Here is a 27,719-nt window from a genome sequence, read left to right on the forward strand (position 1 = left end):
CCTTGTAGCCAAACATTTAGCATCCCTGTGCTAGTGGTCCTAGGTTGGGTCGGACTTCTGTAGGATCCGACTGCCGTAAATGAGTAAACACAGCTGGGGACACACACAGCAGTGGTGCATGTACCCCCACTCCCCCCCCGCCTTTACTCCACTCATTTATTTCCCAGTGTGTTTGCTTTAGGGATGTGCACTAATCTTCACTCAAGCCTTTGCAGAGGCTTCGCAACCTGGGATAAAAGTGACAATCACTAGCTTGCTAAGTCACCCCAGGCTAAATCGGAATGTTCTTTGTATTATAAAGGCCCATAGAGGGCACAGGAGGTCATCTATAGATTGATGTGCATTTTCTTCATGGGTGGGATGCCCCTAGAAAAAAAATATATTACTGATGTGACTTGATTCTACTTTAATATCATTGCACAGGATCTTAAGCCATAATAATGGGAACAAGTCAGAACCTATCAATTAAATAAGATACCACTGTGGACTAGTGGTAAAGCATCTTCCTCATCTAATCCTAAAACAAAATTGATTTGTAATATAGATGAGTGTAGAGCGCCCTCTTTTGGTTCTACTCTGTACTGCACCTTTTGAAATATGCTCAGGTTTTTTTGTGTGGAATATGATATGGTCTTTCTCTTTCAATACAGTATACTGATAGCTATACACGCAAAAGACGGACTTTAATGAATGAAAGGTCATCTAAGTAATCAAACCAGCGTATAAAGTGCCCATTGCGGCTTCCGTCGCGTGACGTCAGCAGAACAACAACCTGTCATGATTGCTCACGAGAGAGAAATTTAATCCAGAAACATTGTAAAACCAATATTTATTTTTAAAAAACAGTTTGAATGTGAGCCGTCTCTCGGTAGGTGAGCAATTTAACTACCGCTATTTAACACGAGTAAACTGAACTGCTGCCGTCGCCATGACATAAATAAAAGCCACCGAACGTTCGAGCTAATTTAGCGTTGTTGTTAGCTTAATGCTAATCGGGTTTTTAACGGCCCGCTGTTATTTTTGTATGACTGGCTTTGCCCAACTGTGGTTTCATTAACAGTTCATTGTCTGCAGTGTTAATAGCATTGCTTCGTCTATTATGCATCGCCAAGTGAATTGTCACGATAGCATTGTGCTAGGTGGCTAACCAGCGAGCGTCCATTACTCAGCGTAAAGTCAACGCTTTGATAAACGGACGCAAGTGGCAACCTTTCCACTTGCTCCGTGTGTGTTCTAAACTTGAAAGTGTTTTTTGTTTTCTCGAGATATTGCTGACGTCCGTCTCACGAAGAGTTAACACGTCGGTTGTCCTCGCCCTGCTGTCTTTAATGCCTGTCAGTCAGCGAAATAACCCCAAAAGATCCGCTTTGTTGTTTGTTTGCTAAAAGGACACGCATTGCGGGAACTAACCCACATGCTGTCTTTGGGGTGGACAGTGTTGGAGATCCAGGCGGGGACAGGGCCTTTTTGAGCCTGTCGGTTGAGCCAGCCGAAGAGACGGGGAACAGGATTGGGAAGCAGGGCGAGGCGGGCCCCGCGGAGCCGGTGGAGAAGATGGCCGGCAGCCCGGAGAAGAGTTCCACCGCGCAGGAGCTAAAGGAGCAGGGGAACCGCTTGTTCCTCTGCCGCAAGTATCAAGAGGCTGCGACATGCTACAGCAAGGCCATTGTGAGTAAATTCTCTTGTCATGAACACATATGTTCCTTCTAATGTCTATGTGTAACGCTGGTGTGATGTCCTGCCTTCCAGAACCGTAACCCCTCCGTGGCAGTGTACTACACTAACCGAGCCCTTTGCCACGTGAAGCTGCAGCAGCATGACAAGGCTCTAGCCGACTGTAAGCACGCTCTGGAGCTGGATACCCAGTCGGTCAAGGCCCACTTTTTCCTGGGCCAGTGTCACCTGGAGCTGGAGAACTACGACGAAGCCATCGGGAACCTGCAGAAAGGTCCGAATAAACTCAGCAGTGGGGGGGAAAAAAATCACAAATGTCTTTAAAATGTGGTTTAAAAATGTGCTGTTTATTTTCATTTTTTGTAGCATACAATCTGGCAAAGGAACAGAGGTTGAATTTTGGTGACGACATCCCCGGCGCCTTGCGCATCGCCAAGAAGAAGCGTTGGAACAGCATCGAGGAGAAGCGCATCAACCAGGAGAACGCGCTTCACGCCTACTTGAGCAAACTCATACTAGCAGAGAAGGAGCGGTGAGGGCGTCTAGTGAGCAAGCCTGTTTTTTTTTTCTTTCTTCAACAGATGACTAATGTACTGTCACGTTGTACCGCAGACAACTTGAAGACTACAAAGAAAAGCAGGATGACGATCACATTGGTGGCGATGTGGCCAAGATTGCATCCAAACATGTACGTTTGAATATGTCGGTGACCTCCATTTTGTGACCGTGATACATTTTAATAATTAGTTCCTAATCTATGACCCAATCAGGACAAGTACTTAATGGACATGGATGAGTTGTTCTCGCAGGTGGATGAAAAGAGAAAAGTGAGTACCATCTGCAAAGCAATCATGACACCTTTTTTTTTTTTTTTTTGGTTAATGATCATAATTGAAATTTAAAGGCTGCAGTCACTAAGGGCCTTTTTGTACATATTAAAATTTCTCAAAGTGAGTCTCAAGCACTGCACGCACCCTGTCCCAACAGAAACGGGAGATTCCCGACTATCTGTGCGGAAAGATCAGTTTTGAGCTAATGAGGGAGCCGTGCATCACACCGAGTGGGATCACCTATGACCGCAAAGACATTGAAGAGCACCTCCAGGTACCGAATACACTCACTTAGCAGGGGACTAGCCCGACCAAATGTTAAACAACTCAAGTCATCTAAATGGCTTTCTGGTCAAAGTTGTGACCTGTTAGTGATTAGTTGCTTTAAAAGGAAACACAATTCAACATAGCAGTTATTAAGAAACCTGTAGGCAAATCTTAAACATCAAATACAGTGGAGCATTGATTTGCCCCAACTTGAAAGTTTTTAAGTTACAACCCATTGCTTGGTTGAGCTAATTTAACGCGAGTGCATCGATACACCAAGAAATTAATTTCTTTGGTGTTTGAATGAAATGTCTTGTTTTCAATACTGTCAAGTAAGTTCATGTATTTAAAAATGACCACAAGAACCTCATTGCATTACCCTTTTGAATTCTGCTGCATCATATTGAATCAAATCATAATTCTACTTGATCGTTCTTGTATTGCTGCGCATGTATCGAGATATGTATCAAAATAATCTTTCAAGAAGCTCTGTTTGCAATTTTTTTGCAACCGCTTGCATAATGTTAGAAGCCCTGGCAAAATACCAACATTCTCTGTGTGCAAACTCTCGCGGCTCAGTGAGGTACGGGCTTCATAAGACACTCGGCATATGGTTGGTCCCGAAAGCAAAATGGGGAAAAGAAAAAAATGTTTTTCCTCAAACTGGTAGTAATGAATCTAAATGGGGGAAAAAATCAAGCTAGAACCAAACTGAAAGTAAAACTTTAAGTAGAAAAAAGGCTGTTTGCCTCATATGCTACACCCCCCCCCCCCCCTTCCTTGGTTTAAAGCTCTACTCGCGAGTAGAACATAAGTGTTGTAGTTTTGCGGCAATTTCAACATCCCGTTTTAACCCTTTAGCGAGTGGGCCATTTCGACCCGGTCACTCGAAGCCCCTTGACCCAGGACCAGCTGATCCCCAACCTGGCCATGAAGGAAGTCATCGATGCCTTTGTCCAGGAGAACGGATGGGTGGAGGACTACTAGATGGATCCCCTCTCCCTTTTTTTGTCCATCTGGAGTTTATGCGAGACTGTAGAGATGTGGCGCCTTGCCTGGATGTGAACTGTCACAATTTGGCACCGGGAAGCCGACGCGGACCTCGTAGCCCGTCCCGTTCTCTATGCGTCCCAAATGTGTGAGGCTGTGTTTGTGGCCTGCTACTCCCTTTAACGTTGTCTACTTCAGTTTACTTTTTCGCTCCCCAATGTATGGTCGCTCTCAGGTCTCTTCCCTCTACTTTTATCCATTTTTATCTCCAGTGCCACAATCACCGAATGCTGAATGCTCCCGTGACTGTCAAAAGAAAACAAATCAGAATTATTCATTATTAACACTTTGACCTGAAATGGTAACTATGCCAAAAAAAAAAAAAAAAATCGTTTTATGTGACCACTTTGTATGCAAGTTTACACAATGTCATTGGGGAGCGGTGGTTAAAAAAAAAAAGATATTCCAAGTTAAACTGTGTTTATCAGTTGTCAGCTCCACCTGTAGGTGGCGCCACAATCCCTCACCCCAAGCTGTGTGCGTTGACATTTTTAGTGAGTTCTTGTCGCATCATGCATGTGAGCATTTATTCCATATCCAGCTTAGGAACTGTGTACTAGTATCCTCTTTGTCCTCTTTGAGTAGGACTTCTTTGGTGTACCAGAACACGTTACTAGTGAGGTGAATTTCACACGAATTGCACGCTCCAAGATCTTGACGAGAATAATTTGTTATATCTCTCTTTTCACCTCATGCACATTTTTGCCTCACCAGTAACATGTAATTGTCCCATTCGTATACTGAAGTTGTACTCACTGAATTTTTATTAATTAAAGCAAAGAGTGTAGTAGTACATGGACCATAAGATGGATATTAAGGCTTGCTAGCCACTTAAGTGAAGACAATTGAGATGAATGTATGCATTCTGTGTTTAGCGCTAAAAATCTCTTTCAACAGGACACTTTTTGAAATCAGAGCAGCATTGCTGCATATTCCTTGATGTCAGCTGAGGTTGACGCATACACGAGCTTTAAACGGCAACGTTTGTCACTTGCGCCGTGAAATCTCCCCCAAAGTGACTGCTCTCTTTACTACAAACACAAAAAAGCATTTGGTTTGTCGGACCCCGCTCGTCATTGCTGTTAATTTGAAGCGTCTCCTTGACGGCTCGCAAAAACAATCACCAGTTGGGAGCGAATCCATAAGCCTAAAACGTCCGTGTCATCCTCCAATTTGTTAAAAATGCTGGAAGCGCATCGTCTGTCACGCATACTTCCGTTTTCCCGGAGGTTCTGTAACAGTTCTTTGAGTTGACGGAACTTCTAGCCCGGTGGCTCTCAGAAGGTGTAAAGAATTAGCTTGTCTTAGTTTTTGAAGAAAGATGGTTCTTTGATTCTCTTGACGTATTTCAGCTTAAAAGTGTATTAAATGTAGATATGTTGATAACATGAAGGTCCTGTTTTTCTTTTTACTGTGGTATTGGACACTGAAGTATCATTCGAGAGACATCAACCCCCAATTTTCTTGAATATTTTTTGTGCAGCCCGACGAGCCGAAACTGTTAAACAGGCAAAATTCACCTTTTTTTTTTTTTTTTTAAATCCATCTCGGGGAGACAATTTTGCCACTTGCAGTTGACTGAACCCGTTGACGGCAACTGGCAAAATGGCTGCCCCCAGTGATCAATAAAAACTGGTGAATTTTGTTGCTTAACTCATTCCACAAATGCAATATTAATCAGAATACCGTGTTTGGAACTCGAGGGGGCACATACAAGTTATTTAAAAAAAAAAAAAAATGAGGTTGACTTTCCTTTAACCCATGCTCCACATTGGTGTCGTATTTTTGGTATGACTTTAATTCAGAAGGTTAACGGTTACGACAGCCATACGACATTGCAGATGACATGAACCTGTGAATAAATGACAGTTATTTCAAATATTTTGGAAATGATTTGTTCTCTTATAGTTTGCGTTGTCAAATGAAGGTCCAGAAATCATAACTTCAAAAATCAAGTTGCTTCAAAATTGTCATTTTTGAACTCCAATGTTAACTTCTTAACGTCATATTCAGCTCAGTACTTACTAATTTACTAGTTTCACAGTAAAAAGACTTTGTAATTATATTTTTTTTAAAAAGTGACTAGACTGCTTACATTGACCTGCAGCTATTGAACTGTTTTTAATATGCTTCAAACAATTTGAAGCGGGCTCTCCCCTTGTGCTTTTATTATGATGTAAGTGGCATTGTGGCCCTCAGTCGCAAAGGGTTGGATGTCAACACACATCTGTGAAGTCTGTGTGTGCGCGTATCAATCCCTCACTGGGCCTATTGTCTTTGCTGACATCACGGCCGGTACAAGGAGGGTAGAGGACAGAAAAGGCCATTACTTTGACTAGACCCGCGCACATCATGGCCATCATGGTAAGTGGATTTTCCAACAAGATTTGGCGACTTGTGCACTGACTACTGGTGTGTGTTGTTTGCAGAATATCCGTATGTTAGCCGTGCTTCTATTTGCCATGTTTGCTTTGGCCTACTCCTCAACTAGGAAAGGTAAAATGATCCTGGTTTGGTCGTGTTGCTTTGGATCTGTCTTTCAGATCAAGCCGTCGAAGGGTTGTGGCCTAACTTGTTTGTGGTATTCAAAAACACTAACAGTCGTGTCACGTGGAGTCATGCGATTGTCGGTGACAAAATGACCCGATTGTCCCATTTGCTCCAGTGGGTCTCGCCAGCAAAGTCCTGGTCTTCCCTTACGAGACGGATTTCAGCTACGTGACGCTGATGCCGCAGAAGGAGATGGCGCTCAAGGCCTTCACCCTGTGCATGCGCGTGGCCACCGAGCTGCCCGAAGAGCGCCAGATCATCCTGTTCGCCTACCGCACGGCCGACTACGACGAGCTCAACGTGTGGCGCGAGAAAGACGGACGCGTCTCGTTTTACATGAGCGGGGACGGCGTTTCTTTCGCCCTCCCGCTGCTGGGCACGTTTCGTACCAGCCTCTGCCTGACCTGGGAATCTGTCGCCGGCCTCGCTGCCTTTTGGGTAGATGGGAAGCGCAGTACCTACCAAATATACAAACCGGGACACAGCATCCGTCCCGAAGGCACCGTCCTCTTGGGGCAGGACCCCGACAAACATCTCGGTGGCTTGGAGGCTCTGCAGAGCTTCGTCGGGGAGATGACTGATGTGAATATGTGGGACTATGTCCTGTCCGGGAGCATGATCCAAGCCTGGCATTACGGCCACAAAGTCCCCAAAGGCAACGTCTTTGATTGGGCCATCATTGATTATGAGCTTAATGGCAATGTCATGGTGGTGGAGGATGACTGACTAACTGTGGAGTCCTGTGGAGAGAAGCGGAACATTGGAGCTCCTCTAATATGTGTCCTCGCGTTAATTACATTTCGTCTTACTTTACATTAGCGTCCCCATGTTAGTGGGTTTCGAATGAGTGTCTCCAGACAGCGAGGGGTTGGACGAGCTCTCGTTTGGATGAAGATTTTTTTTTTTAAATGCATGTTACTTACGGGGTGTAATGAAACACACTAAACCAAGTTAACGATCTTGTCTAAATTTACACTAAAATGTAATAAGGTCAAAGTATGTCTATTTAAATGTGCAGTGTGGGTTTAGTTTTACAGTTAAATATGAACATAATTTAAGCTTCATCTATGACCTGGTCCATTTGTGTTAATCGAATAAAAATCCAATGTGGCCATTGAGCACCAAAGTTTGCCCTAGTTTGAAGTCGAACACATTGCTATTGTTTCTTCCACTTCGTGTTTGGCTAAAAAGAAAGTCCCCAGTGACTTTTTCTTGTCACCAAGATGTCAGGCCATGCGTTCCTCAGCAACGCTTGCCAAAGACACACCATAGTTGCATGTAACGAGCAGAAATGAAATCATATGGCTCCGCTTGCCTCCCAAAGACGTTCTCCATCCGAGTGTAAGTTGCAGCTCGCCTTCTGCATTGGCGTCCATGGCTCCTTGCGCTCATTACCCCAGCCAGCATCGTGACCTCCTTGCAGAAACCACAAAGAACTTTCTGCCGCACCCTTGAGGGTGGAAAAGTGCCGCGTTCCCAGCATGTATGTGAGCGCACGCGTGTGCCGTTGGCGCCGTGGCTGCTGCTAAATAAGGAGAAGGCAGGGCCGATGAGTTGTGACTGCGGGTCAGCAGCCAAATGTTCCACCTTCCTGGATGTTGCAATGCATCAATCGCCGTGCCCACTCACTGTGTGCTAACACCTTTGTGGACCATCTGGTGGACCGGGTCTGGCATCTCAGCTCTCACATACACAGCATGGACGCCTTTATGCCTTCCAGCCCCAAAAGGGATGCTAATTCCTCACACAGTACTTAAGAATTCTGTGTAGACTTTTTTTATAATCACCCTTCAAACCTTTGAGAGTAGAGAGGATAAAAAAGATAGAATCGTCTTTTATAGGTGGTTTTAGTGGAGATGCAGATGCAAAATATTCCGGGTTCCGTGCAAACAGTCGCAGGCCCCCCCTCCTCTCGTCCCCCCAGCCTGCACGGGGCCTGCCAGATCTGCATATTGGCCCCACGGTGCTCGGATCGGAGGTGCCGCAAACTCGGGTGCGTGCGGAGCTGGTGAAATGTCTTCCACGCGAGAGGAGCTAGACGAGAGGAGCGCGTGAGCCGGTCGAGGGGAGACAGAAGGCGGGCCGTTCTGGATTCCTTCGAGCAACTCCAAATAGATTTCCAGGCAAAACATATTTGCATACGGCAAGACAGTGCTACGAGCTATCCCGGCGAGCTGAGGCGTGTGTGCACTGAACAGATGGATAATGTTTTTAGAGCTTTCTTGCAGAAATTTCAGCCCATTAAATTGAGATCTTGGGCATTATTCAGCCGGCGTTTGTTCACCGACATGACAAAGAGGCAAGCGGATCAAGCTGCTCTCGTTAATCACACATCGTTCCCGATAGACCAGGCCCGGGTGGCTTTTCGGCTCAAGGGCCACATTTGATTTGGACAGATGGGCCAGGTCAGTCGGAGATGAGCATTAAAAAATACAATGCAATATGTTAAATGGTTGCTTTAAATAATAAAAAGAGTTTATGGTTATTTCTGCATTGTATTACAAATCTTTAACCAAATAAAAATAAGTATTGTTTTGATTTTTTTTAAATGGAAGATTTTTTTATTTCTAATATTAATTAATTTATGATTAATAACCTAACTATATAGTACACTGTACATTGTGCACATGTATCATTATTAATTTGCCATTTATATGATAAAATAATACACTTTTATGAAAAACCTTTAATGAAGTAATTTAGCAATTGAATTGTACACAATTTTTAATAAACAAAATTAAATTAATCTTTAATATTTTGTGTTTTGTTTTTTTATTTACAAAAATTGCATTAATAAATACATTGTAGGGACAAAAAAATGATGTTCAGTGTGTCAGTCCATATGCAGCTTGCCAGCAATATTTTCCCCACCTTTGCTTGCTTGCGAAATAGTAGGAACATAAAGACCTCAATGTTAGTTCAGCCCTTCCTTCCCTCTCTCTCCAAGAGCTTGTAATGCGCCAGTATGGCCCCTCGTCGTCCCCCTCTGGGCTGTATGAAAAATTCACCAGGGCCTCCCATTAGAGTCATTCCGAATCAGGAAGCAAAGCGTCTCGATGGGCCGACACCACACTTTACCGTCTTCGCACTTATCAACGCAAATTGTTCTATTTACAAAACACAAAAATCACAGCCGGTTGGCCATTATGGTTTTTCACAGGATTTTCTTTTCCCCACATTTATTTATGTGTACAATTTTTGCAGTGCTTTTTTTTTTTTTTTTAAAAAAAAGCTTCGTCAGTCGTGAACATTTAAAAGCAGATGGACAATACCCTTTTTAGCGGTCGCCTTTCACACTGACTGTGCGAAGCCTGACCTTTTAGAGCGGTGAGGGTGAGAGTTCTTGGCTTCCACCGGTGCAATACCTCCAGGCAGGGACACTCAAGCCAGTCGCTTATTTTAAAGTCTTTAAAGCGACAATATAACTATTTCAGTCGGCATCTTTATTTTCAGCAATGACTTATTTCCAAATATCCCCATGCATGTTTTAGCATAGGCCCCTTAGTGGCGTGCCTTAGTCGGCCTCCTCCAAACATATGAGCGCTGCCACAATGCACTATGCTGCCAGGCGTGTCGTGGCCTCCTGATTAAATATTACAAGCCTCTAAATGGATGGAGATTAGCCTATGTGGGAATGTTAGGGTCTAATTTACCCCCCGGCCACAAGAGTCCTCTCTGTGTGTGTGTGTGTGTGTTGTGGGGGGAAAAAAAGTAGGGAGTGGAATACATGGGTGAGAAGTGGCTTGCGTGTTTTTTTGCAGGACGGCAACAGGAAGTGACTAAAGTGCTTTTTAATTCTTTCTATGGATTTCAATAGTGACCTCTTATGCTTCGGTATTAAAATCATATTTATTTCATTACAAATAATAGGTCAAGTCTATGTAAATGAGACTGCAGGGCTTTGTGTTTAGCACATGCTGAACCCGTGTTCAAATGCGACACGGCAGGGAAAGTGTTCAATTCCCACTTGCCATTCAAATTTTGTGGAATGTTTTCAGTGTTGTGTTATGCCAGCTCAGCATTGGGTCCTGAATTATTGATGCCTTGGTTTTGTAGTTCACCACCTATAAAATGCTTTTAAGGACGCGAGTGCATGTTTTGAGGTCTTTGCATGAAATGCTTGAACTTTATTATTTATAAACAAACATTTTATGGAAAAGGGAGGCTTTTTTTTTTTTTTTTTTTGCCCATGTTATCTCTAGCTAATTTGTGACTACAGTTTCATATTTTGAAATCATTTGGTTGCTCACTACAGCCCACTAATTGGTACAAATTAGTACTTTGTGGCCACAGATTAGCGTTTTGTGCCCATGTTACAACTAGCTAATTCATCTACGGCGATGCGTAGCGCATGTAACACTGCCAGGCCTTAATTCTCTCTTCATTTTTTGCTCATAATGGGCAAACACATCCATCACACACGGATGTTTGTGCAGCATCCTCAGACAATAACCGCACACACACATGCACACACCAGCAGCCTGCGCCACTGGGCAGAGACTAGCCTGAAAGATTGAAAGCAATTAAAACTATCATCTGCAGTGGCTCTGGGCTGGCCCGTGGCTGCGAGGGGGGAGCTGCCACTGTGCATCAGCCTCTCGGTCTCCACGACGCTCTGCCACGGGAGAGCCCAAGTGGCAGCGCACAAGAGCTGACGCACTCGGCAATACAGCGAACCCCGTTTAGCGCAAGGGTATGTTTCACACCCATCTGCAATAGTTAGACAAAATACAAATCATTTAACATGTTAAGACCGATGACGTTTTAAAAATGTGTGTTGAGAATTGTGGTTTTTTTTTTTTTGTCTACTTGTGTTGCTGCAGCGTTTTTGTAGAAATGTCCGTTGATTAAAGCGTTCTAACGCGATGCATTTACCCCTCCATGGCCTCTTGCGTCATTTGTTAGCATTAAGCTAGAAAAAGGCAAAAAAACTGAAGACGGAAAAACTTTTTTCGAAGCGATATGAAAACTTTGTGCAGACTGCCTGCAGTGATATGCGCGTCTTTTTTTGTAAAAGTCGGAACTCCATCCCAACTCAAAGCACACCTGCATAAACACACACACACACACGGAGCTCGGCAGTCAGATATCATTAAGTTGGAGTAGCGTAACTCCAAGCTGTTTGGGACAGAACCCCAAGCGTCTTCCACGTGTTCCTCCGTCTCGCTCTGTTCGGATTGGCCCTCAGCAAGTTTCCTCAGGACAATCCCACCGCCGCCATTATCAGCTACCGTAACCGCTCTGTCTTAGCTCTCCGATCAGCTCTCAAGCTGTCACTCTCACTTACCGTCGACATTAGCACCGGTGCTTCCCTCATCCTGGTCCTCCCCTCGGTGTGTTTGAGTACATATCTCCGCTATTCGGCCTCTCCTTAATTTGACAGTTCCCTGTTTTGTCAGTGTGACAGGCCCATAGCGAGACACTAATAGGCCACGGAGACCACCAGCAAAGGCACCAGCCACGGAGGGCCCCGCGGTGCCAGTCCGCATCACCCTCCACGTCTCTCGGGGCGATGCGGGCTGGAGCGAGAGTGGGTCAGGGCTGGAGTGGTCAGGCGGCATCGCTGTCACAGCAGACTGGACGTGGCCTCAGTGCTGACACCCGTCACTATACTGTAAGCAAACTCGCGCCCCTCCACCATCACCCAGACAAGAGGAGAGTCAAAAGAACAGCCAGTGGGGGGGTATCTAATGACTGGGCCTGCCAATCTCAGACAAAAATGCAGTCAGGGAATTACCTCCATGTTGTGTGCTATTTATTATCTGCGCGAGACAAGCTTGATGCATGAAGCTGGCAAATCTGCTTGACACAATGTACATTAATACTGTACAATGGCGCCTTGAGATTTTCAAGTGCTATGGCGGCAGTGAGCTCAACTCTCCTGACTAGTTTGGCAAATACATTGACATTTTTTTTTCCAAAAGGCCTCAAATTATGACATGTAGCAGAAAACGTGCACGATGAGCTCGTTGTTATTTTTCTGTCAGGGAAAATAGGAAAATTGTAATGAAGATCAATTCAAAAAATGTGTTTTATCGACACAGTATTAAAGTGTGACAGGAACATGGGACGTGGGGATCTGCCAGGGGGGACTTTGGTGTGGTGAATTATTAAGGTTTACTAATACTTGGTAAATCCCCTCTTTGTCCTGTCCATTACCGACCTGTCACATCCTCTCACCACTGCTAGACTGACTCACTTGCTTCATCTAGATGACAGAAGTTAAACTGTGTTCCGGAGGAGATGGGAGGAGGGGGGTGCAGTCGGGGATGGGGGGGGTGACACTGTAAGTAGGCTCCAGGGCTGGATGGTTTGGGAAGCCCACACGAGTATTTAACGCTGCCTTGTGCATTGCTTTCTTCTAACCAAACTAGAGAATGCCGAAAAAAATTTTCAGTACATAGTTAACTCCTCCGCCTACATTTGTCACACGTGATGTTGAAGAGCATTCACATAACGATGCAAAAAATGCTTCTAAAGACAATGACGCAGTGGCTGGATGAGCTTAGCCAACTCCTTGTCCATCCTATCTTCCTCATGAACTCCCCTCGCATCCACACCAGCAGCTCTCTCCTTGTGATGCGCCCCCATCCCCCCCCCCCTCCTCCTCCCAAAACAGCAAACCTTGCCTTGCCTTGCCTCAGTGCGTGCCTGGCGGACTCTCTCGGCGGTCTCGACAGCCGAGCTGGTCGTTGCCCCGAGCGCCGTGAAGCTGTCGCCTCTTGTTAGTGTCACCACGCCTGCCTGCTCCTTGATTAGAGGGAGAGGTGCATGGAAAGGAGTATGTGTGTGTGTTTATGTGGTTGTGTGTCTTTGCTAAAGCATGGGGGTGCGTGGTCACTACTCCCCCCCCCCCCCCCCACGCTTTCGCCTTATCCCCGCAGAGTTGCTTTTAAAGATCAGTGATTTGGTCAATTGGGATGGCAAGTCCAATCCCGCGGAAGGTCACTGATGACTCAATGGACCGGTCAGTGAGGCCGGCTGTCATGTCATTATTGTGTGTGTGTGTGTGTGTGTGTATATGTGTAAACTCAGGTTATTATAGCTAATGAAAATTGAACAAAATGAAACTAAAATTAAAAAATAAAGAGAAATCCTGTTAAACAAATAAAAAAATAACTAAAACTACATATTAGCGCTATTGTAGTTTAATTTATTTTATGAGACAATACTTAATGACTTTTTAATTTTTTTTAAATCTTGCAACCCAACTATTTCATCGTTCCTGCCTCATTAGCTCTTGTTTTTTGTTTTGTCACTGGAATAGTTAAAGCGGAGCGTGACCTTGGAGCAAACTTTGGACTGATGTGATAGTCAGGTCAGTGAGTTGCTGCACCCTGAGGGGTCCAGAAGTGTGCTATGTGCACGAGTCCACTTCCTGAATGTCGTGCCCAAGGCGCAGCTGTCCATTTGTGGACAATTTCTCTGCCCAAAGGGACCACTGACTGTGGTACTCTCTGGACCTTGTATACACACACACACACACTCTTTCCATCTGTTTGGCTCTGTCTATCATTCACCCCTCTGGAAAACACAAGTAGACATCTTGGTCCATCATGAATTTAAAGTACCGACTGGACTATGACGATTTATTGGAGTGGACTAAGGAGTGGCTTTGGTTTCCCCTCTCTTAATAACTGAGAAGAAAACTGAATACGTTATTGCAATGTGTTCACTTTGCTAACGTTGTGACTAACAGATATACTAAGTTAGCTAACGATGAGCTGGTATTTGTACTTCTTACTGCCCGCCTCTGAGCTTCCAGTAACAGCTTAGCGGCAGTGAAGAGGCACGAGGCTGACAGCCTCCGAGAAGCAAACAAGCCTTCTCCCCCCCAAGCTATGGCTTCCTGACTTGTTTATTTGCTAACTGGCTGAGAGGGTCTGTGCTGCTGCTCTGCTGGGGGGCAGAGGGAGAACATATGGTTTGCTAAAACATGAACTTGTAGTTGGGAGGCCGAGGCACCCTAAGGGATGAGGCTGACGGCCTTTGGTCCCTGTCTCCCTCGATTCCTGCCGCATGAAAAGCCAGCGACGCACGGGCGTCCTCCAGGAGTTGGCGCTCTCTCGCCACCCCCCAACTAAGGAAAAGTGATGGTGGGGGGCCGGGTCGCAGCTGGGAAAGAGACTGACACCAGGCTCCCCAGAGTGTGATGCTCCTGCATTACTGGGGGAATACAAGCCTGGTCCCGGCATGAGGCCGCACTGGTTCGCGGGTCCCCACACATATGGACGTTTACCATGCGGGTCGTGTTTCGATTTTGACGCATTTGTCAGGAAATGCATCTTTGGCGCTTTGGGAATTTCTCAGGGTGTGATGGTTAGATTAGATTCAACTGTACATCATAGGCGGCAGTCATCAAATTATTTGCAAAAATCGAGTGGAGACATTTTTCATACAAGCTCGCTCGGGCACAACATATTAGCCACTTTGCACTCTGTGTGTGTTATTGCATTAGTTAGCTAAAGCAACTAGCATCCTTATTAATACGTCATCATGCGCGTCTAGATTATAAAGTAAATAACTGGTGAGCGAGTTCAAGTTGTTGAGGGTGGTCGTCCGCCGAGCTGGCGGCTACGTCAGCTAACTTACACAGATTGCTGCGTTGACATGGAGACACACACATGCACCCCCGCGAGGTGTTCACTCACATATACACGCACACACACATGGTCTCGCACACCCTACATTGATGAACAAACACATGCACTCCCTGTGGGTCAGTGACTTAATATGCACATACTTACACATTGTTGATACAGACACACACACACACACACACACCCTGAAGGTCAGTGCTGTGATGGACAGCAGTGGTGATGCGCTGTGACACAATCAGCTGCTTCCCTTCATTCCCTCTCGCTTTTCCCCCGTCAGGTGACACCCATGAAATAAATAAATTAATAAATAAGTCAATAAATAAAATACCCTACCTCCTGAGGGTCTAATGGGTGCTCGTGTGTCAAGTCCAGAAGCAGCAGGTTACCATCTAGTCAGTCCTTAAAGGTGGTTGCAGACTACCGAACATTTTTTCATTGGCTTTTGAACAAGGACTTTTTGTAACAGTGTATGAAAACAATAATGATCTCATTTACTTTTCCAGAGTGAAATCTGAGCCCGTTTATTTGAACACAAAGTTATTCTTTTGTTTTATGACTGGCAACAGGTGGATACACAATTTGTACCTTTCGCCATCTAGTGGAAGAGTATTGAATTATTCTTCCTGTCACTACATGTCGCCGGCATAGATAGATGAACAAATATACAATATGTGTAGCAAATAAATAATCATTTCATCACAATCAATAATCAGTCATAGTGTTGGGAATGACTGTGTTAATGCGGTTAGCATTGCAAAGAGTAGCAGGTCGCGCGGAACTAAAACATCCAGTTTGAGACCAAAGAGAAGGGCACAACTGTCTGCAGAGGAAAAACCCCAACGACTCATAGGTCCCGTCATAGCTGAACCTTGATATCTGCCCTTTTCACATATGAAGCCAGCAGACTTTGAAGGGCTGCCTTTTTACACGCTGGACAGCGGCCAACGCTCGTCCGGCCCTCGTCTGTATAATTTGCCTTGTGTGTTCATTTAAGAGTGAAAGTGGAAATGTCTCATTGTTTGCTCCCAGCGGCTGCAACTGACATAATGTGAGGGCAGGACACTTTGCAAGCTTGGTATGTTTTTTTTTTGTTTTTTTTTATATTTAATATCAGCATTCAGAAATCTCTCGGGGAATTATTCTTATACAATATTTGCTCCTTTTTTGACTTGGATAAAAACATTTGCTCGGCAGCTAACTTGCGGTTAGCTTAGCCTATCCTAAAAATTCAATTTCTAGTGTTGAAATTTTTTTTTTTTAGCGCGGAAGAAAAATTCTACTGCCAGAAAGTGGACAGGCTACTCAGGCTACTACAGGCTTAGCTTTTGTATAAAAGTAGTCTTTTGGTCCAGTTGCCTCCACCTAAATCTTCAATAAAGCAAATGACTAAAAATTCTCAGCAACATAGAGCACAGAATAGCTTTGGGGTGTTGCTTTCCTTTGATAAGGAAGTGGGGAAAGGGGCTTGGGGGGTCGGGGGCTTGGGGGGGGGGTCTGTGGTGAATAATTGATAGTGGCTGAGAGCGATATGAGTTTAGTTAATGTGCCCAGCAGCGCACGCTCAGAGAAGAGCTGTTAGCCATCCCACCTCAGGCCTCAAACTCACAGAGTGGAAGGAGAGAGGAACACTCATCTCGAGTTGGAGGAGAGTTTTCTATTTTAAACAAATAGTCCATCTTATAAGACATGCGGCAATATGTGTGTGTTTGGATGCATGCGCACAGCTGGCTCTGCCTGGTGGGCGTGTTGTCGGAGCCCTCCGGTTCCTTTCTCAGAGCCGTAATGGACTGCGACTGTCAGGCTCCGCAGATGCCGCTCCATAAGGACGCTTAGCTCATCCTTGTCTTCATCCTCCTCATCATCTTTCAGTCTCTTTTCAATTTACCACTGCATCAGGAGGCCCATTTTAGTATTAATATTGGAAGAGAGAGAAAAAAAAAATCCTTCATTGTACAAGGCAAGCTCGACAGTGACAATAAAATACAGAAATGATGGAAATAAAAATGTTAATATTTAGACTAAAACCTTGAATTGGGAGAATCTCAAGAGTAGCTTCTCTCTGTAGCAGGACAAGAACCTGATGTCTGAAGTAGACATGGTCCAGCTTTTTTCAGAATCTTCTGCCATGGCAGTCTTGCTCAAGAGTACGTCAAATGTTTAACATCAGGGTCCCCCCGCAAGTCAGTCATCTAGTCAGGGACCCTTCGAGAGGCATCAAGCTGCCTGTCGTGCCGATACGGCCAAATGGAGGCTGACAGGCCGCTACATAGAGCCTAACCATCTGGAGCAAATGTGACAGCGGGGGGGGAAGACCATGTCTGCTCAATCAGGAGGAAGGGCAGGAGAGCTCGGTGACACGGACGACCAGGAGGAGAAGGTAGATATCTCGAAAGGCACACGGGAGTTCCTTTTTTTTTTTCTTCTGAGTCGAAGAAGCTGTTTGTCTTTCACCGTGCACGACAGCTCAGCAATATCGGAATAGTAGGTCGGTTGATAATTTGATGGATGGATCGCTGTAGATAGCTACGCAGATATCTATTGTTAAATCTATTGTATCCTTAGTTCTACACAACATTCAGCTTACTTTCAAAGTGACTAAATGTGTTGGTAATGAGGAAAATAGCAATTAGTAGTCCTCATCACGGATGAATTGAGAATCACGTCAAGTATTAAGATGCCATCACTCACTGGTGTAACCTTTAAGCTCAACTTGGCTGCAAGGTCTGGAGCACATTTGACAAGGCAAAGTGGAGGTGCTTGCAGGGTAAAGGGGTGTAAGGGTGGGGTGGGGTGGGTAGGGTGGCTGCTTTATTGTAGTGCCTGAGGGCGACGCTCCCAGTCAATATAAATGTGCACGCTCGCTCCTGCTGTGCTCCCATTTGAGTCCAGGGACGGACGAGAGGCAGACAGACAGCACCGGGCGGGCGGGCGGGCGGGATAACAGCATCACTTTGATGAGACGCACGCTTCACACTTTGCAGGTAACTTGTATTGTTGTTTGTTTTTATTACAAGTCTTCTTGCGTGTCTGGAATCATTCAAGAGACACAATATTAAAAAGTGGCTTTTATTCATTTTTTATCTTCAATAGAATTTTAAGTAGAACTAATAATGGCAATTTTTGTTGTGGTTTAATGCTTAGGAATATTAATATCATTTTGTTAAGTAATCTTGCATGGACTGTTAAACGAGGCACTTTGCCTTTGTGTGTGGCTTTGGAAACATTTCAAAATCTTTTTTTTTTATGTCACTTTAGTTTGAACTGAAACAAATTATTTCAATGACTTTGTGTTTCATATTTTATGCAAATATTGCATTTTATATTTAGATTTGTATTCAATTTAATTATAATGAAATGTGTGTGTGTCGTGAATGGGGAAAATGGAAATGAAAAATGAAATATAAAGCTGGGCTTCTGCTTGGAAGCAATGGATGGATAAATGAGATCATTTTACAAAAAGCAGTGTTACAAATTATAGTTAATTTTTCACAAGTGTGATTTTAAAAATGCAAGGAAATAGTCATTTAAATCATAGACGATTAACTAGTAATATTAATCATTGGAATAACTGAATTACAATAATAATACTAATAGTGATCCCTGTTATTGTTATACATAATCTTTGAGGAAAAGGTGATAAATTAAAACCAACAAAACAGATCATTTAACATTTGTTTTTTTGTTTTTGTTTTGTTTCCTGTACCAGGACTGTTGTGTTCTTGGAAGAAGACGACTCCCAATCCCTGAAATCACAACAAGGTACTTGAATAGAAATAAATACGTGGCCATTTTTGAACGCTTGCCCGCAGAGTGTCACTTTTGTGTCTACTGATGCATGCCAAAGTGCTTCGAGTGTGTCCGTAATTTCGACAATAGATGTTCAAGTGCTTCATCGACTTTAAAAGCCCAAAACAAGACCGCAGGCTTGGGATATGGGCTTGGGGTGGGAGGGGGGTCTCAAAGTGCACAGTCAGATAGCGAGTGATCCAGATATAGTGGCCTGAAGAGGATGAAACTGTACTGTAAAAAAAAATGTTTTTATTGATTGTCTGGTAATAGCAGCTGTTCGGCTCCATTATGAGATAAAAGGGGGGGGGGGTCAGAGCCCCGAGGCGGACAAGCGAGTCAATGAATCGGGCTTCAACAGAACAACGAAAGCCGCCAGCATCTACGGGCAGAGGTGGCAAAAGTATGGTGACAAAAAGACTAAACTTGTTTTTCAAGTTCAAAATAATGAATAATTCCTCATTTGACACAAAACTCCACACAGGAAGGCCGAAGCCCAAATGACGTCCTCAAACCTGTTAGGCAGACATGCTAACCACTCGCATTATGTTGCCTGTGTTTGGCTTCAATTAATATATATTTGAAACACTTTTCATATCTTCAGCTCTTTTATCTTCGAATGGCCTGCGGATAAAGACGAAATGAAAGCCTTAAAGCGGAATCTTTTAAATGAAGGCTCCTCGCACCCGCATTCAGCGCAGAGCACTCCCTAAAGTGAAACAAGATAATCGTTTCTTTTATCGTTCATGATGAGAGGGATTTGTTTTTGACGGCAATGACAATAAACATTAGGGCGTAAAAGTTCTTAACTAGCAAAATCAGACCTAGTTCAGGAGCGCTAGTGAACTTATTCACCGTGTCTTGACCCAGATCCCAGTCCTGCCGCTAACGATGCCCCTCAAGGCATGACGCCAAGTCCTCATTAGTAACCACCCCCACTACTTTATCTTCTTTATCACAGTCTGGACTCGTCTTGCGTGTTAGTTGGCCTTCAAGGTTTCTGGTCCCGAACACTAGGGGCCATCCCTAACCCCGCCCAGGTGCACAGCGCCACTGTCGTGTCCCATTTGCCTCCGAGGCTTTATCCTCACTCTGGCCTGGTATTCTGGTGGAACTAATGAGGAGTGGCAGGTACAGTGAGAAGCTCAAGTTAGCTTCATGGTGAGATGACCTTTTCCTCAGGTAGACAACACATGCAGTCTTAAAGAAAGAAAAAAAAAAAAGACATCATTGCACCTCAAGGGTGATGTGTAAACTTTTGTGCTCAAGGGCTGCGTTTGATTTTTAAACGGACAGATGGGCCAGGTCAAATGAAATGTCAAAATGTAACATTCAAGAAAATCATCTTGTCTGTTCACAGGCACTAAGAAAATGCATCTGAACGTCGCCAACCGTCCTCAAAGCTGAGGGGCAAATGATCATAAATCGATTGCAACTAGTCTTGTGAATGATCTTAACCTGAATACATTTCCCAAATATCGAGAGCAGTCATGTCCAAGGACGACGTTTGCAAAGTGACATCTGCCAGCAAACACAAGGAGCGCAAACCCAAGAAGCCTCACTACATCCCTCGTCCGTGGGGCAAGCCCTACAACTACAAATGCTTCCAGTGTCCCTTCACCTGCATGGAGAAGTCCCACCTGTACAACCACATGAAATACAGCCTGTGCAAGAACTCTCTGTCCCTGCTCATCGAGTCAGACTGGCCCTACAAAAAGGGCAACAATGTCTTGCACCCTAACCAGCTGCGGCCGCTACAGCAGAGCCTCCGCGGGGCGGGGAAAGAAGCCCAGGACCAGGCGACACAGATTGAGGAGGGGCAGCAGAGGAGCGTGGAGGAGCAAGTGGACGATGGGGAAAACCAAAGACAGGAAGCAGAGGAGGCTCGGACATTGGCGAAAGAGCGCGCCGAAAAAGGGGACGCGGGAGAATGCAAAGCAGATTCTCAGTTGTTGATGGCAGACATGCTCTCCCTGGAAGACCAGCTCCTGCGAGCGCGCTCTGTGGAGGTGGAGGCCCAGTTGAAACATTACAAGACACTATCCAAGACCTGTTTGACAGCTCCCGGGTCGCTCTCAGACCAGTGGCGCCTCCTAACCGCCAGCAAGGCCAAAACGGAAAGCGCTCAGGCGGGAATGAACAGTTCGATCCCATGTTACCCTCCCCCGTCAAACCTGGCGGACTACCAGGACCCCAACGGGCTCAACCTTTCCGTACTCGGGGTGGGTTATCCCATCGGTCCGAGTCTTTTCTCCTACATGAACTCTGCGCTTCCCTCCACTCCAACCCACGCGCAGCTCGCCCAGCTCCCGTTCCTGGCTTCTGCCGCCCAGCTGATTCATCCAGCCTCAGGCAGCCAAACAGACAGAACTCTCATCCCCTCACGGCTCTACTACCCTTTCCTGTGCGAACACAGCTTTGGACTGGCGTCCAGTCAGAGTGATAGCAGTAAAGGACACAAAACATCCACAAACACTGTCGATGCACTTTCTTTATCTGGTTTCCAGCCCAAAGTGAATCTGTGGAAAGTGCCCGCCTTAAGGCCTGGGGCCGCCACGGTTTCCCCTGTCGCTCGGATGTCACCTCAGGGAGGTTCTTCCGACCCGGCCTACAGGCTGGGGGATAAAGCGCAAGCCAAAGAAAGTAAAACGAGTTGGGCTCTCAAGAGGACGGGCGGACCCATAGAAGTTCCTGTCGAAAAGAAGCCGACGATGGGCTTCACTTTGGAATTTCTCAAGAACACCCAGACAAGTCCTACTCTAAATATGACATCAGACAAACTTGGGTAAGTGTTTGACTGCAAATTATTTTAATAACAGCTGAAAAGATGTTTGCGACAAAAAAAACAACAACCATAGAGTAAAAGCAGAATACTTTTCTCTTCTTTTGAACATTTCACTTTTCAGTTCACAGAATTTGCACCCCAAGACCAAGTCATCAGAATCCTCGTATGCAGATCATCTCACCAGTCCAAAAAGAGAAGTATCCTCTCACAGCGGCCAAGATCCCATGACCACGCTCCCCAGAGGGGACGGGGCCTCGGAGTCAGTGGCCACTCTCCTCAATGACCTCTCAAAGGCCTTGCAGGAGTATCAGGAAGCCGAGCGCAACATCTCCCACCTGGAGAAGGAGGACCTCCCTGTCCAGTACCATCTTTGGGAGCACCTGAGCAAAATCCGAAACGAGCTCTCGCACATCCATCAAGCTCTGGAGCGAACGACTCGCCAGAGCGACGGCCCGTTGGACCTTTCGTTCAAGAGAGACTCCACCGACTCGAAGGGTTTCAGCCTGAAGGACACCATCGCAGAGACGGACGAGGAGGAAGAGGAGGAGGAGGAGGACAAGGTGGAAGAGGAGCGGAAAGCCACGAGAGCTTCGCTGGAAACTCGTAAGCAGTCGCTGGACATGCTGATCAAGATAAGTAACCCCGGAGCATCGGCGGTGACCTCGGACGTCCTGACTCAAGGAGCGCTGGCAATCAGGCACAGCCCCGCCGAGGCCTTATGGCCAAGCAGAACCACAAAGTGCGAAGCAGACTCCAGCGTGCTGCTCTGCCCCGACGGCAGATCTGTCATGTTTGCAGACATCCCGTGTTCGGCCAAAGCAGCTAAAAGACCGTCGTCCATACAGCGAGCGGAGGGGCAGTGTCCGCAAAGCCCTTTGCAAGCGGCAGACAATTAATCACATTGTGGCCACAAAAAATATCAAGTTGTCTAAGGCTCTGTACATTTCCGATAAAAGACACGTCACACACACGCACTGTTAACTTTTGATTGTCACAGGGTTGTCGGCACAATCAATTTGAGAATCGTTTCCACCACTTTGTGAATAATGTGTAAAGAAATCGTACACTCTTTTAAAGGGTAAATGATTTTATGAAGACAATTTTATGTCTGTTGTGAATTCACTGAAAATAACATTGTATTATACACACTTTTCTTGGAATAAAAACAGGAATAATAAATTTGAATGTCATTTCAAGGGGGGGGGAACTCAACTTAAAAATACATTTGATGTCCTTTTTGTTCAAAACTGCAATTTTTCTAATATCAAATGTGTGCCTCATCTCATTGAAGGCTGGGTAACACTGACCTGATGAAGCGTTCAGGTTAAGGTCTATCAACACTCCGCTATGAGGTCGGACGTAGTCAAAAAGTCAAGCAGCTCCTCAGGCCATGAGTGTCACCTGAATCACCTCCTGCAAAGGTCAGTGATCCTCAAGTTCATCAGTGGCAGGAGAAAAAGGGAGAACGGAGGACACCCAATAAGGAGCAGAGCTGCGTCCGGTGGCCTCTTCAACACCGAGCGAAAGGTCAGCTGACATAACCGCTAAAGCCCAAGTATTCACTTTGCTTTACATTTTGCAACTTATTCCAAGGTAGATTAAGGTCATTTTCATCATCTACATGTGAAACCCCGTAATGACAAAGGGAGAAATGCTTTGTTGATTCAAATTTTAAAAATTTAAGAAACGAATAATAAAGGTCAACTGTGAGCCTTATATTTTCTCTTATTTTATATTATAGTTTCTGTAGCACTTTGAGATTCTTTATCATTATTATTATATTGACAGGTGTGCATTGCCAATGTGAGCATTTAATAATGGAATACATCTACCAGTATTCAGAAAGAAAATGTAACTGTGTCACAGTTCCCGAAAAAAAAAAAAACAATCAGGTAGATTTATTAAAAATCTGGATTATTGTACATCAAATTTTTAATACAGGTCTCTCAAAATTGTTTCCTAAATAAGCTTTCTCACATCATCTGAGTCAGAATAGAAATATGACTTGATGTTCTCGTTTGTTGTCTGAAAAAAAGGAGGAAAAGTCAATCAAGAATTTGATTTTCAATTTTAGTCCAACAAAAATGGAAAACCAGCTCTACTTGTTTGGGATTCCGGAAGTTGTCACCAACTGCATTCTACATACTGACCAGGAGATGGCGACAGTGTGCCGCCTGAAAACAATGTAGTGATGTGTAATGGCCAGGTTGCTCGATCGTTTTTAATTTCCAGGGTAAACCGAAGCAGTCATCTCGACAGGTCACCTGGTGGCGCTAGTGCGCAAAGCGCCGTTCGACATGCAGGAGAAGAAGTTTGCCTTGGCTCGGTGGACGTGACGTCAGACCCTCAGGTAAATTGAAAACAGGTGTGCACCAGGGAGTTATCAAATACGGATGAAGCAAGATGGCGCCCGACCGCGTGGCATTCTCTCAGGTAAGCGTGCACACGAGCAAATGTTTGTCGTCTGTTGCTGTTTCTCACGACGTCATTTTCCTTGTGGCAGGATTTTCGCAATCAATGGACGTAACTGCGTTTGAGGTTTGAGCGCAGCGCGTCTCAATGCACTTGCTTTTGCATCATTTAGCAGTGTTTCAAAACTTTCTCGTGTGTTTTTAATGCTGGGCAGCTCTTTTTTTGTTTGTTTCATTTTGTTCTTGTGCGTTGAACTATAAGTGTTTGTTTGACTCAAGTCAATATGTTTGCCCGTAGTCAAACAAATACAAAAATGTTTTTTTTTAATTGTAATTGTTAAAATAGAGTGGTATTTGATTTCACATTGGTATGCCAACGTATATATGAATGCGAGTTTTTCCATTTCGAAATCAAACCCTAACGCTCCAAAAATTAACCAAAACGGCGCCAGCATTCATTCTCGTACGTTGGAACTATTTGCAAGCGTGTATTTTCTCGGCTTTGCTCCGGACATCCCGTTTTGGACGGCTCAGCTACGCCGTCGTTTGTGGACTGCAAACTTGAATCATCCGCACGACGTGAGGTAAGTTGAATGAATATAAAACGATGTCTATGTTCCGTCTTATGGGTGTTTTAGAATGGGATAGCGGTTGTAATTCCTCAAGATAGCTTTCTTATATCAAGAGTTTCTGTGCCTGAGATGGGAATGGGTCCTTTTTTTTTGTACATGAATGCTATAGCACAAATGTAGTTGCCAGCACTCAATTAATGGCACCTTGCGTGTTTTTCCAGGGTTGAACAGAATCAATGAGGAAAGGACCAATTCCACACCCAGTCAAGAATCAAGCAGCATGCCAACGTGGACATGTCATGTGTGGGGATCATTTGACCAGGAGGGGGCAGTGTTGTGCTCTGGTTGCCTTTGGTTATGGGTGCACGCCGGAAAGGTTGCCTTGAAATGAGGGCAGGTGTTTAAGGGTCTGATGGTGGGACTTGCTTAAGAGGTGCGCTGTAGTTGTAGTTGAGGTTGTGGCTTGTCTGGATCCAGAGCAGCGTTGTCTTGTGCGAGGATAGCGGTTGAAAGCCGGCCGGCGCTTTGGGGGAGGACTTCAATTTTTGCACATGCGAAGCCCTTTGAGACTTGACTGTGGGCAATAGAAATGAGCTTGACTTGACTCGGTCCGTCACACCGATCGATACAACCAAATCCTTGTCGTGTTTAGCCCCTTTTATGTTTCAGGTTTTGTGGAGGAACCAGCTTGGGTACCCATAGCAGAAGGCCAATGCCCAATTTTGCTATTGTGCTAGGATTGCCATTGACGGCGCATTGTAACCTTTGGGGGAGGACGGCGTCGCGTCGATGGACACAAACAAAACTTTGACGTGGAGCCGAATGTCCAATTTTTCAATATGACTTGTTGACTATTGTAACATTTTGTCATTTTCTAACCTACCACTGTCGTACTTGCGTTTTGTTCTCCCCTCAGTGTAGGGCGACGTTGGAGCGAGCCGGTCCTGAATGTTTAATTTTGCAATATGACTTGTAACATTTTCTTTACTGTCATACTTGGGTTCTTTGTTGTCCCCTCGGTGTAGGGCGACGTTGGAGCGAGCCGGTCCCGAATGTCCAATTTTGCAATATGACTTGCAACATTTTGTCATTTTCTAACCTACCACTGTCATACTTGCGTCATTTGTTCACCCCTTGGTGTAGGGCGGCGTTGGAGCGAGCCGGTCCACGAGGAACCACCGGTCGAGGTTGCTCAAGACATAATGACGCGAGCAGCGCACAACTCATTGCATGTTCTGCCTTTTGCAGACTGGACGCAAAAGGGGGGGGACGCCCGACCCGGCGACCGTAACCAAGAGTAGCTAGACGCTGTGATCAAGTAAGCAAGTGACCTCCAACTTGGGGTGCTCTGAGTTTCTGACATTGTTTCTGCAGATGGCGACCGGGACGCGACACGATCCGATCAGAAGTGGACGGACTGCTGTGGCATCACTCTGAAGAATCCTGCAGCCGGCCGGGTTCTGAGGGAGACCCGCTTCCCTGGAGGCGATGACCTGCGTAGCTTCAATGCGTGAAATTGAGTTTTTATTTAATTTTTTTAATTCACACCAGTGGTGTCCAAACGTCTGAGGGCCGCATACTGAAACAAATTCCCAATTGTTTGACACAAATTCATTAAACACACGAATCAATCATGACATTTTGCTCTTAATATTTTGTGCTACTGCTACAAAACGGTATTCATTTTGAAGGTCATTCATGTGGTGTCTTGATAAACCTGACCTTGACACAGCAAAAATGAGGATAAACTACTGTATGTCTGCGTCTGAGTGAAATTTTGAACAGATGATTTGACTTTTAAAAAGCATATCTTAATATTTGATGATGCCGTTGATCAGTCGTATTTTGGCGCTCACCTAGTGGCCCGTGTCCAATGGGCTTTTGTGGCAAATAGCCCCTAGGCTGCCGTTTGGACACCAATGGTGACGTGTGTGTAGGGCTGCACGTGTATTGGAAAACTGCCATATGGTGGTATGTTATTGACATGCACTTTAAGAAAGAAAATTTGTTTTTTAATGTGGCCTAATGAAACGAGCTCTGTTTTCTTGCCTTAGTACTTGTAATTATTTTAGAAGATGACAAGTCATTGACGCAAGTTAATGTTAACATCTAACTGATCTCCTTCAGATCAAATAGTTCATTTCCATCCCAAGTTTTGGCATGACTTTGCTCAATGCAATGGTCTGGCCCAATACTGCCATATCACTCATTTTCCAATATGTTGTGCAGCCTTGATTGAGGGCAAACGCGCAGCGACGGCAAGCGACCGTGCAAGCGAGACTTTTGTGCTTGTGTCTTGCAAGGTGGAAGCGAAGCTGCACAAAACGAAGAGCAGGCAGACGGAGGCCATGAGCCCCGGGATTGGCGAGCGGGGCGAGCGCAAAGGAAGAAATCACCCCAAGAAAAGCAGTCGCCATGTGATGAAGAGGAAGGAGCCTGATGCATGACTGGCCAGAGGTGACATGGCAATCAAATGTACAAGGAGAGCGTACACACTTCTTTTTTTAATCTCATTTCCTTATTTGTCTCGCAGGGCTCGCTCACGTGGCGTCGGAGGGACGGGAGCAGTTCCTCAAATGAAGATGAGTACCATCTGCCGGTCACTGAGTACGTCGACAGAAGTGAACCGCATGCCGTCTTTTTGCAGTTGTGCGAGGCAGAGGAAGAGTCCAAACGTCGCACACCGGCCCGGAGCGGACCTGGACCCGAACCTTCAGCAGACCTTCGCCCGTGACGAGCGGCCAACATGAGGCGGGTGCAGATGCGGCGAGGCCGGGTGGGCAAAGCAGCCAACATTTAGGGGGAGAGTATGACTTTGTTTTTCCTTTTGCGCTTTCTTTCCCTCCCTCCCTCCCTCCCTCCAATTTTTCACTGGGTGTGCACACTGTCTGCATGACGCCTCTCTTTCTTCTCAGCGCTGTCATTGTGCAATATTGTTTTAAAGTGTTTTTTTTAATACATGGCGTGAACTGTCAAGTTTGTACTGTAATTGTGTGCCTCTGTACCTGAATTAAATTGAACTGTATTCAAGTGGTCCATTTTCAACATTGGCATGTGTAGTCTAGCTGTGCATATTGAGTTAAATGTAACATACAAACTGAAATCATTTGAAACATTCTCTGATAAGGCAATTGTGAAATTAGTCTCAAACAAATGAGTAGAAATATGTCACGTTAAATATGCAGTGTCAGGCA

General features: G+C 45.2%; 3 protein-coding genes and 2 long non-coding RNA genes across 7 annotated transcripts; 4 read left to right on the top strand and 1 right to left on the bottom strand.

Annotated features, from left to right (window-relative positions):
• The first annotated feature begins 719 nt into the window (after positions 1-719).
• stub1 (STIP1 homology and U-Box containing protein 1) lies at positions 720-5,207 on the top strand. 2 transcript variants are annotated; one of them, XM_037277955.1, is made up of 8 exons: positions 720-872; positions 1,437-1,668; positions 1,750-1,948; positions 2,041-2,206; positions 2,287-2,362; positions 2,445-2,501; positions 2,662-2,778; positions 3,633-5,207. In XM_037277955.1, exons 2-8 carry the CDS (start codon positions 1,555-1,557, stop codon positions 3,756-3,758), a joined length of 855 nt encoding a protein of 284 aa, XP_037133850.1. In that variant the 5' UTR covers positions 720-872; positions 1,437-1,554; the 3' UTR covers positions 3,759-5,207. The 2 variants fall into 2 exon arrangements, with proteins under 2 accessions (XP_037133850.1, XP_037133851.1); XM_037277956.1 differs by having other exon boundaries at positions 728-868.
• Positions 5,208-5,810: 603 nt separating this feature from the next.
• On the top strand, positions 5,811-7,429 carry LOC119138162 (pentraxin fusion protein-like). Its single transcript, XM_037277974.1, has 3 exons — positions 5,811-6,185; positions 6,251-6,317; positions 6,487-7,429. Exons 1-3 carry the CDS (start codon positions 6,174-6,176, stop codon positions 7,095-7,097), a joined length of 690 nt encoding a protein of 229 aa, XP_037133869.1. The 5' UTR covers positions 5,811-6,173; the 3' UTR covers positions 7,098-7,429.
• Positions 7,430-14,886: 7,457 nt separating this feature from the next.
• prr35 (proline rich 35) lies at positions 14,887-22,723 on the top strand. The gene is made up of 4 exons (XM_037277839.1): positions 14,887-17,952; positions 18,678-18,730; positions 20,118-21,542; positions 21,664-22,723. Exons 3-4 carry the CDS (start codon positions 20,248-20,250, stop codon positions 22,436-22,438), a joined length of 2,070 nt encoding a protein of 689 aa, XP_037133734.1. The 5' UTR covers positions 14,887-17,952; positions 18,678-18,730; positions 20,118-20,247; the 3' UTR covers positions 22,439-22,723.
• Positions 22,724-24,294: 1,571 nt separating this feature from the next.
• On the bottom strand, positions 24,295-25,906 carry LOC119138206. The gene is made up of 2 exons (XR_005101101.1): positions 25,857-25,906; positions 24,295-24,427 (listed from the first exon to the last, which is right to left on the bottom strand). It is a non-coding gene; the product is annotated as an uncharacterized LOC119138206 (long non-coding RNA).
• Positions 25,492-27,192, top strand: LOC119138192. 2 transcript variants are annotated; one of them, XR_005101086.1, is made up of 3 exons: positions 25,492-25,843; positions 25,900-26,982; positions 27,059-27,192. It is a non-coding gene; the product is annotated as an uncharacterized LOC119138192 (long non-coding RNA). The 2 variants fall into 2 exon arrangements; XR_005101087.1 differs by having other exon boundaries at positions 25,492-25,812.
• Positions 27,193-27,719: the final 527 nt, after the last annotated feature.

This window comes from Syngnathus acus, chromosome 19, assembly GCF_901709675.1.
Source record: "Syngnathus acus chromosome 19, fSynAcu1.2, whole genome shotgun sequence".
Classification (NCBI taxonomy): domain Eukaryota; kingdom Metazoa; phylum Chordata; class Actinopteri; order Syngnathiformes; family Syngnathidae; genus Syngnathus; species Syngnathus acus.

What these genes read in the sequence shown, in the direction of transcription:
- stub1 (XM_037277955.1), top strand. Translation starts at nt 1,555, where the DNA reads ATGGCCGGCAGCCCGGAGAAGAGTTCCACCGCGCAGGAGCTAAAGGAG. An exon ending in CATGCTACAGCAAGGCCATT is followed by an intron (nt 1,669 to 1,749) that starts GTGAGTAAATTC and finishes CCTGCCTTCCAG; the next exon opens with AACCGTAACCCCTCCGTGGC. An exon ending in AGGTGGATGAAAAGAGAAAA is followed by an intron (nt 2,502 to 2,661) that starts GTGAGTACCATC and finishes CTGTCCCAACAG; the next exon opens with AAACGGGAGATTCCCGACTA.
- LOC119138162 (XM_037277974.1), top strand. An exon ending in CTACTCCTCAACTAGGAAAG is followed by an intron (nt 6,318 to 6,486) that starts GTAAAATGATCC and finishes CATTTGCTCCAG; the next exon opens with TGGGTCTCGCCAGCAAAGTC.
- prr35 (XM_037277839.1), top strand. Translation starts at nt 20,248, where the DNA reads ATGTCCAAGGACGACGTTTGCAAAGTGACATCTGCCAGCAAACACAAG. An exon ending in ATGACATCAGACAAACTTGG is followed by an intron (nt 21,543 to 21,663) that starts GTAAGTGTTTGA and finishes TTCACTTTTCAG; the next exon opens with TTCACAGAATTTGCACCCCA.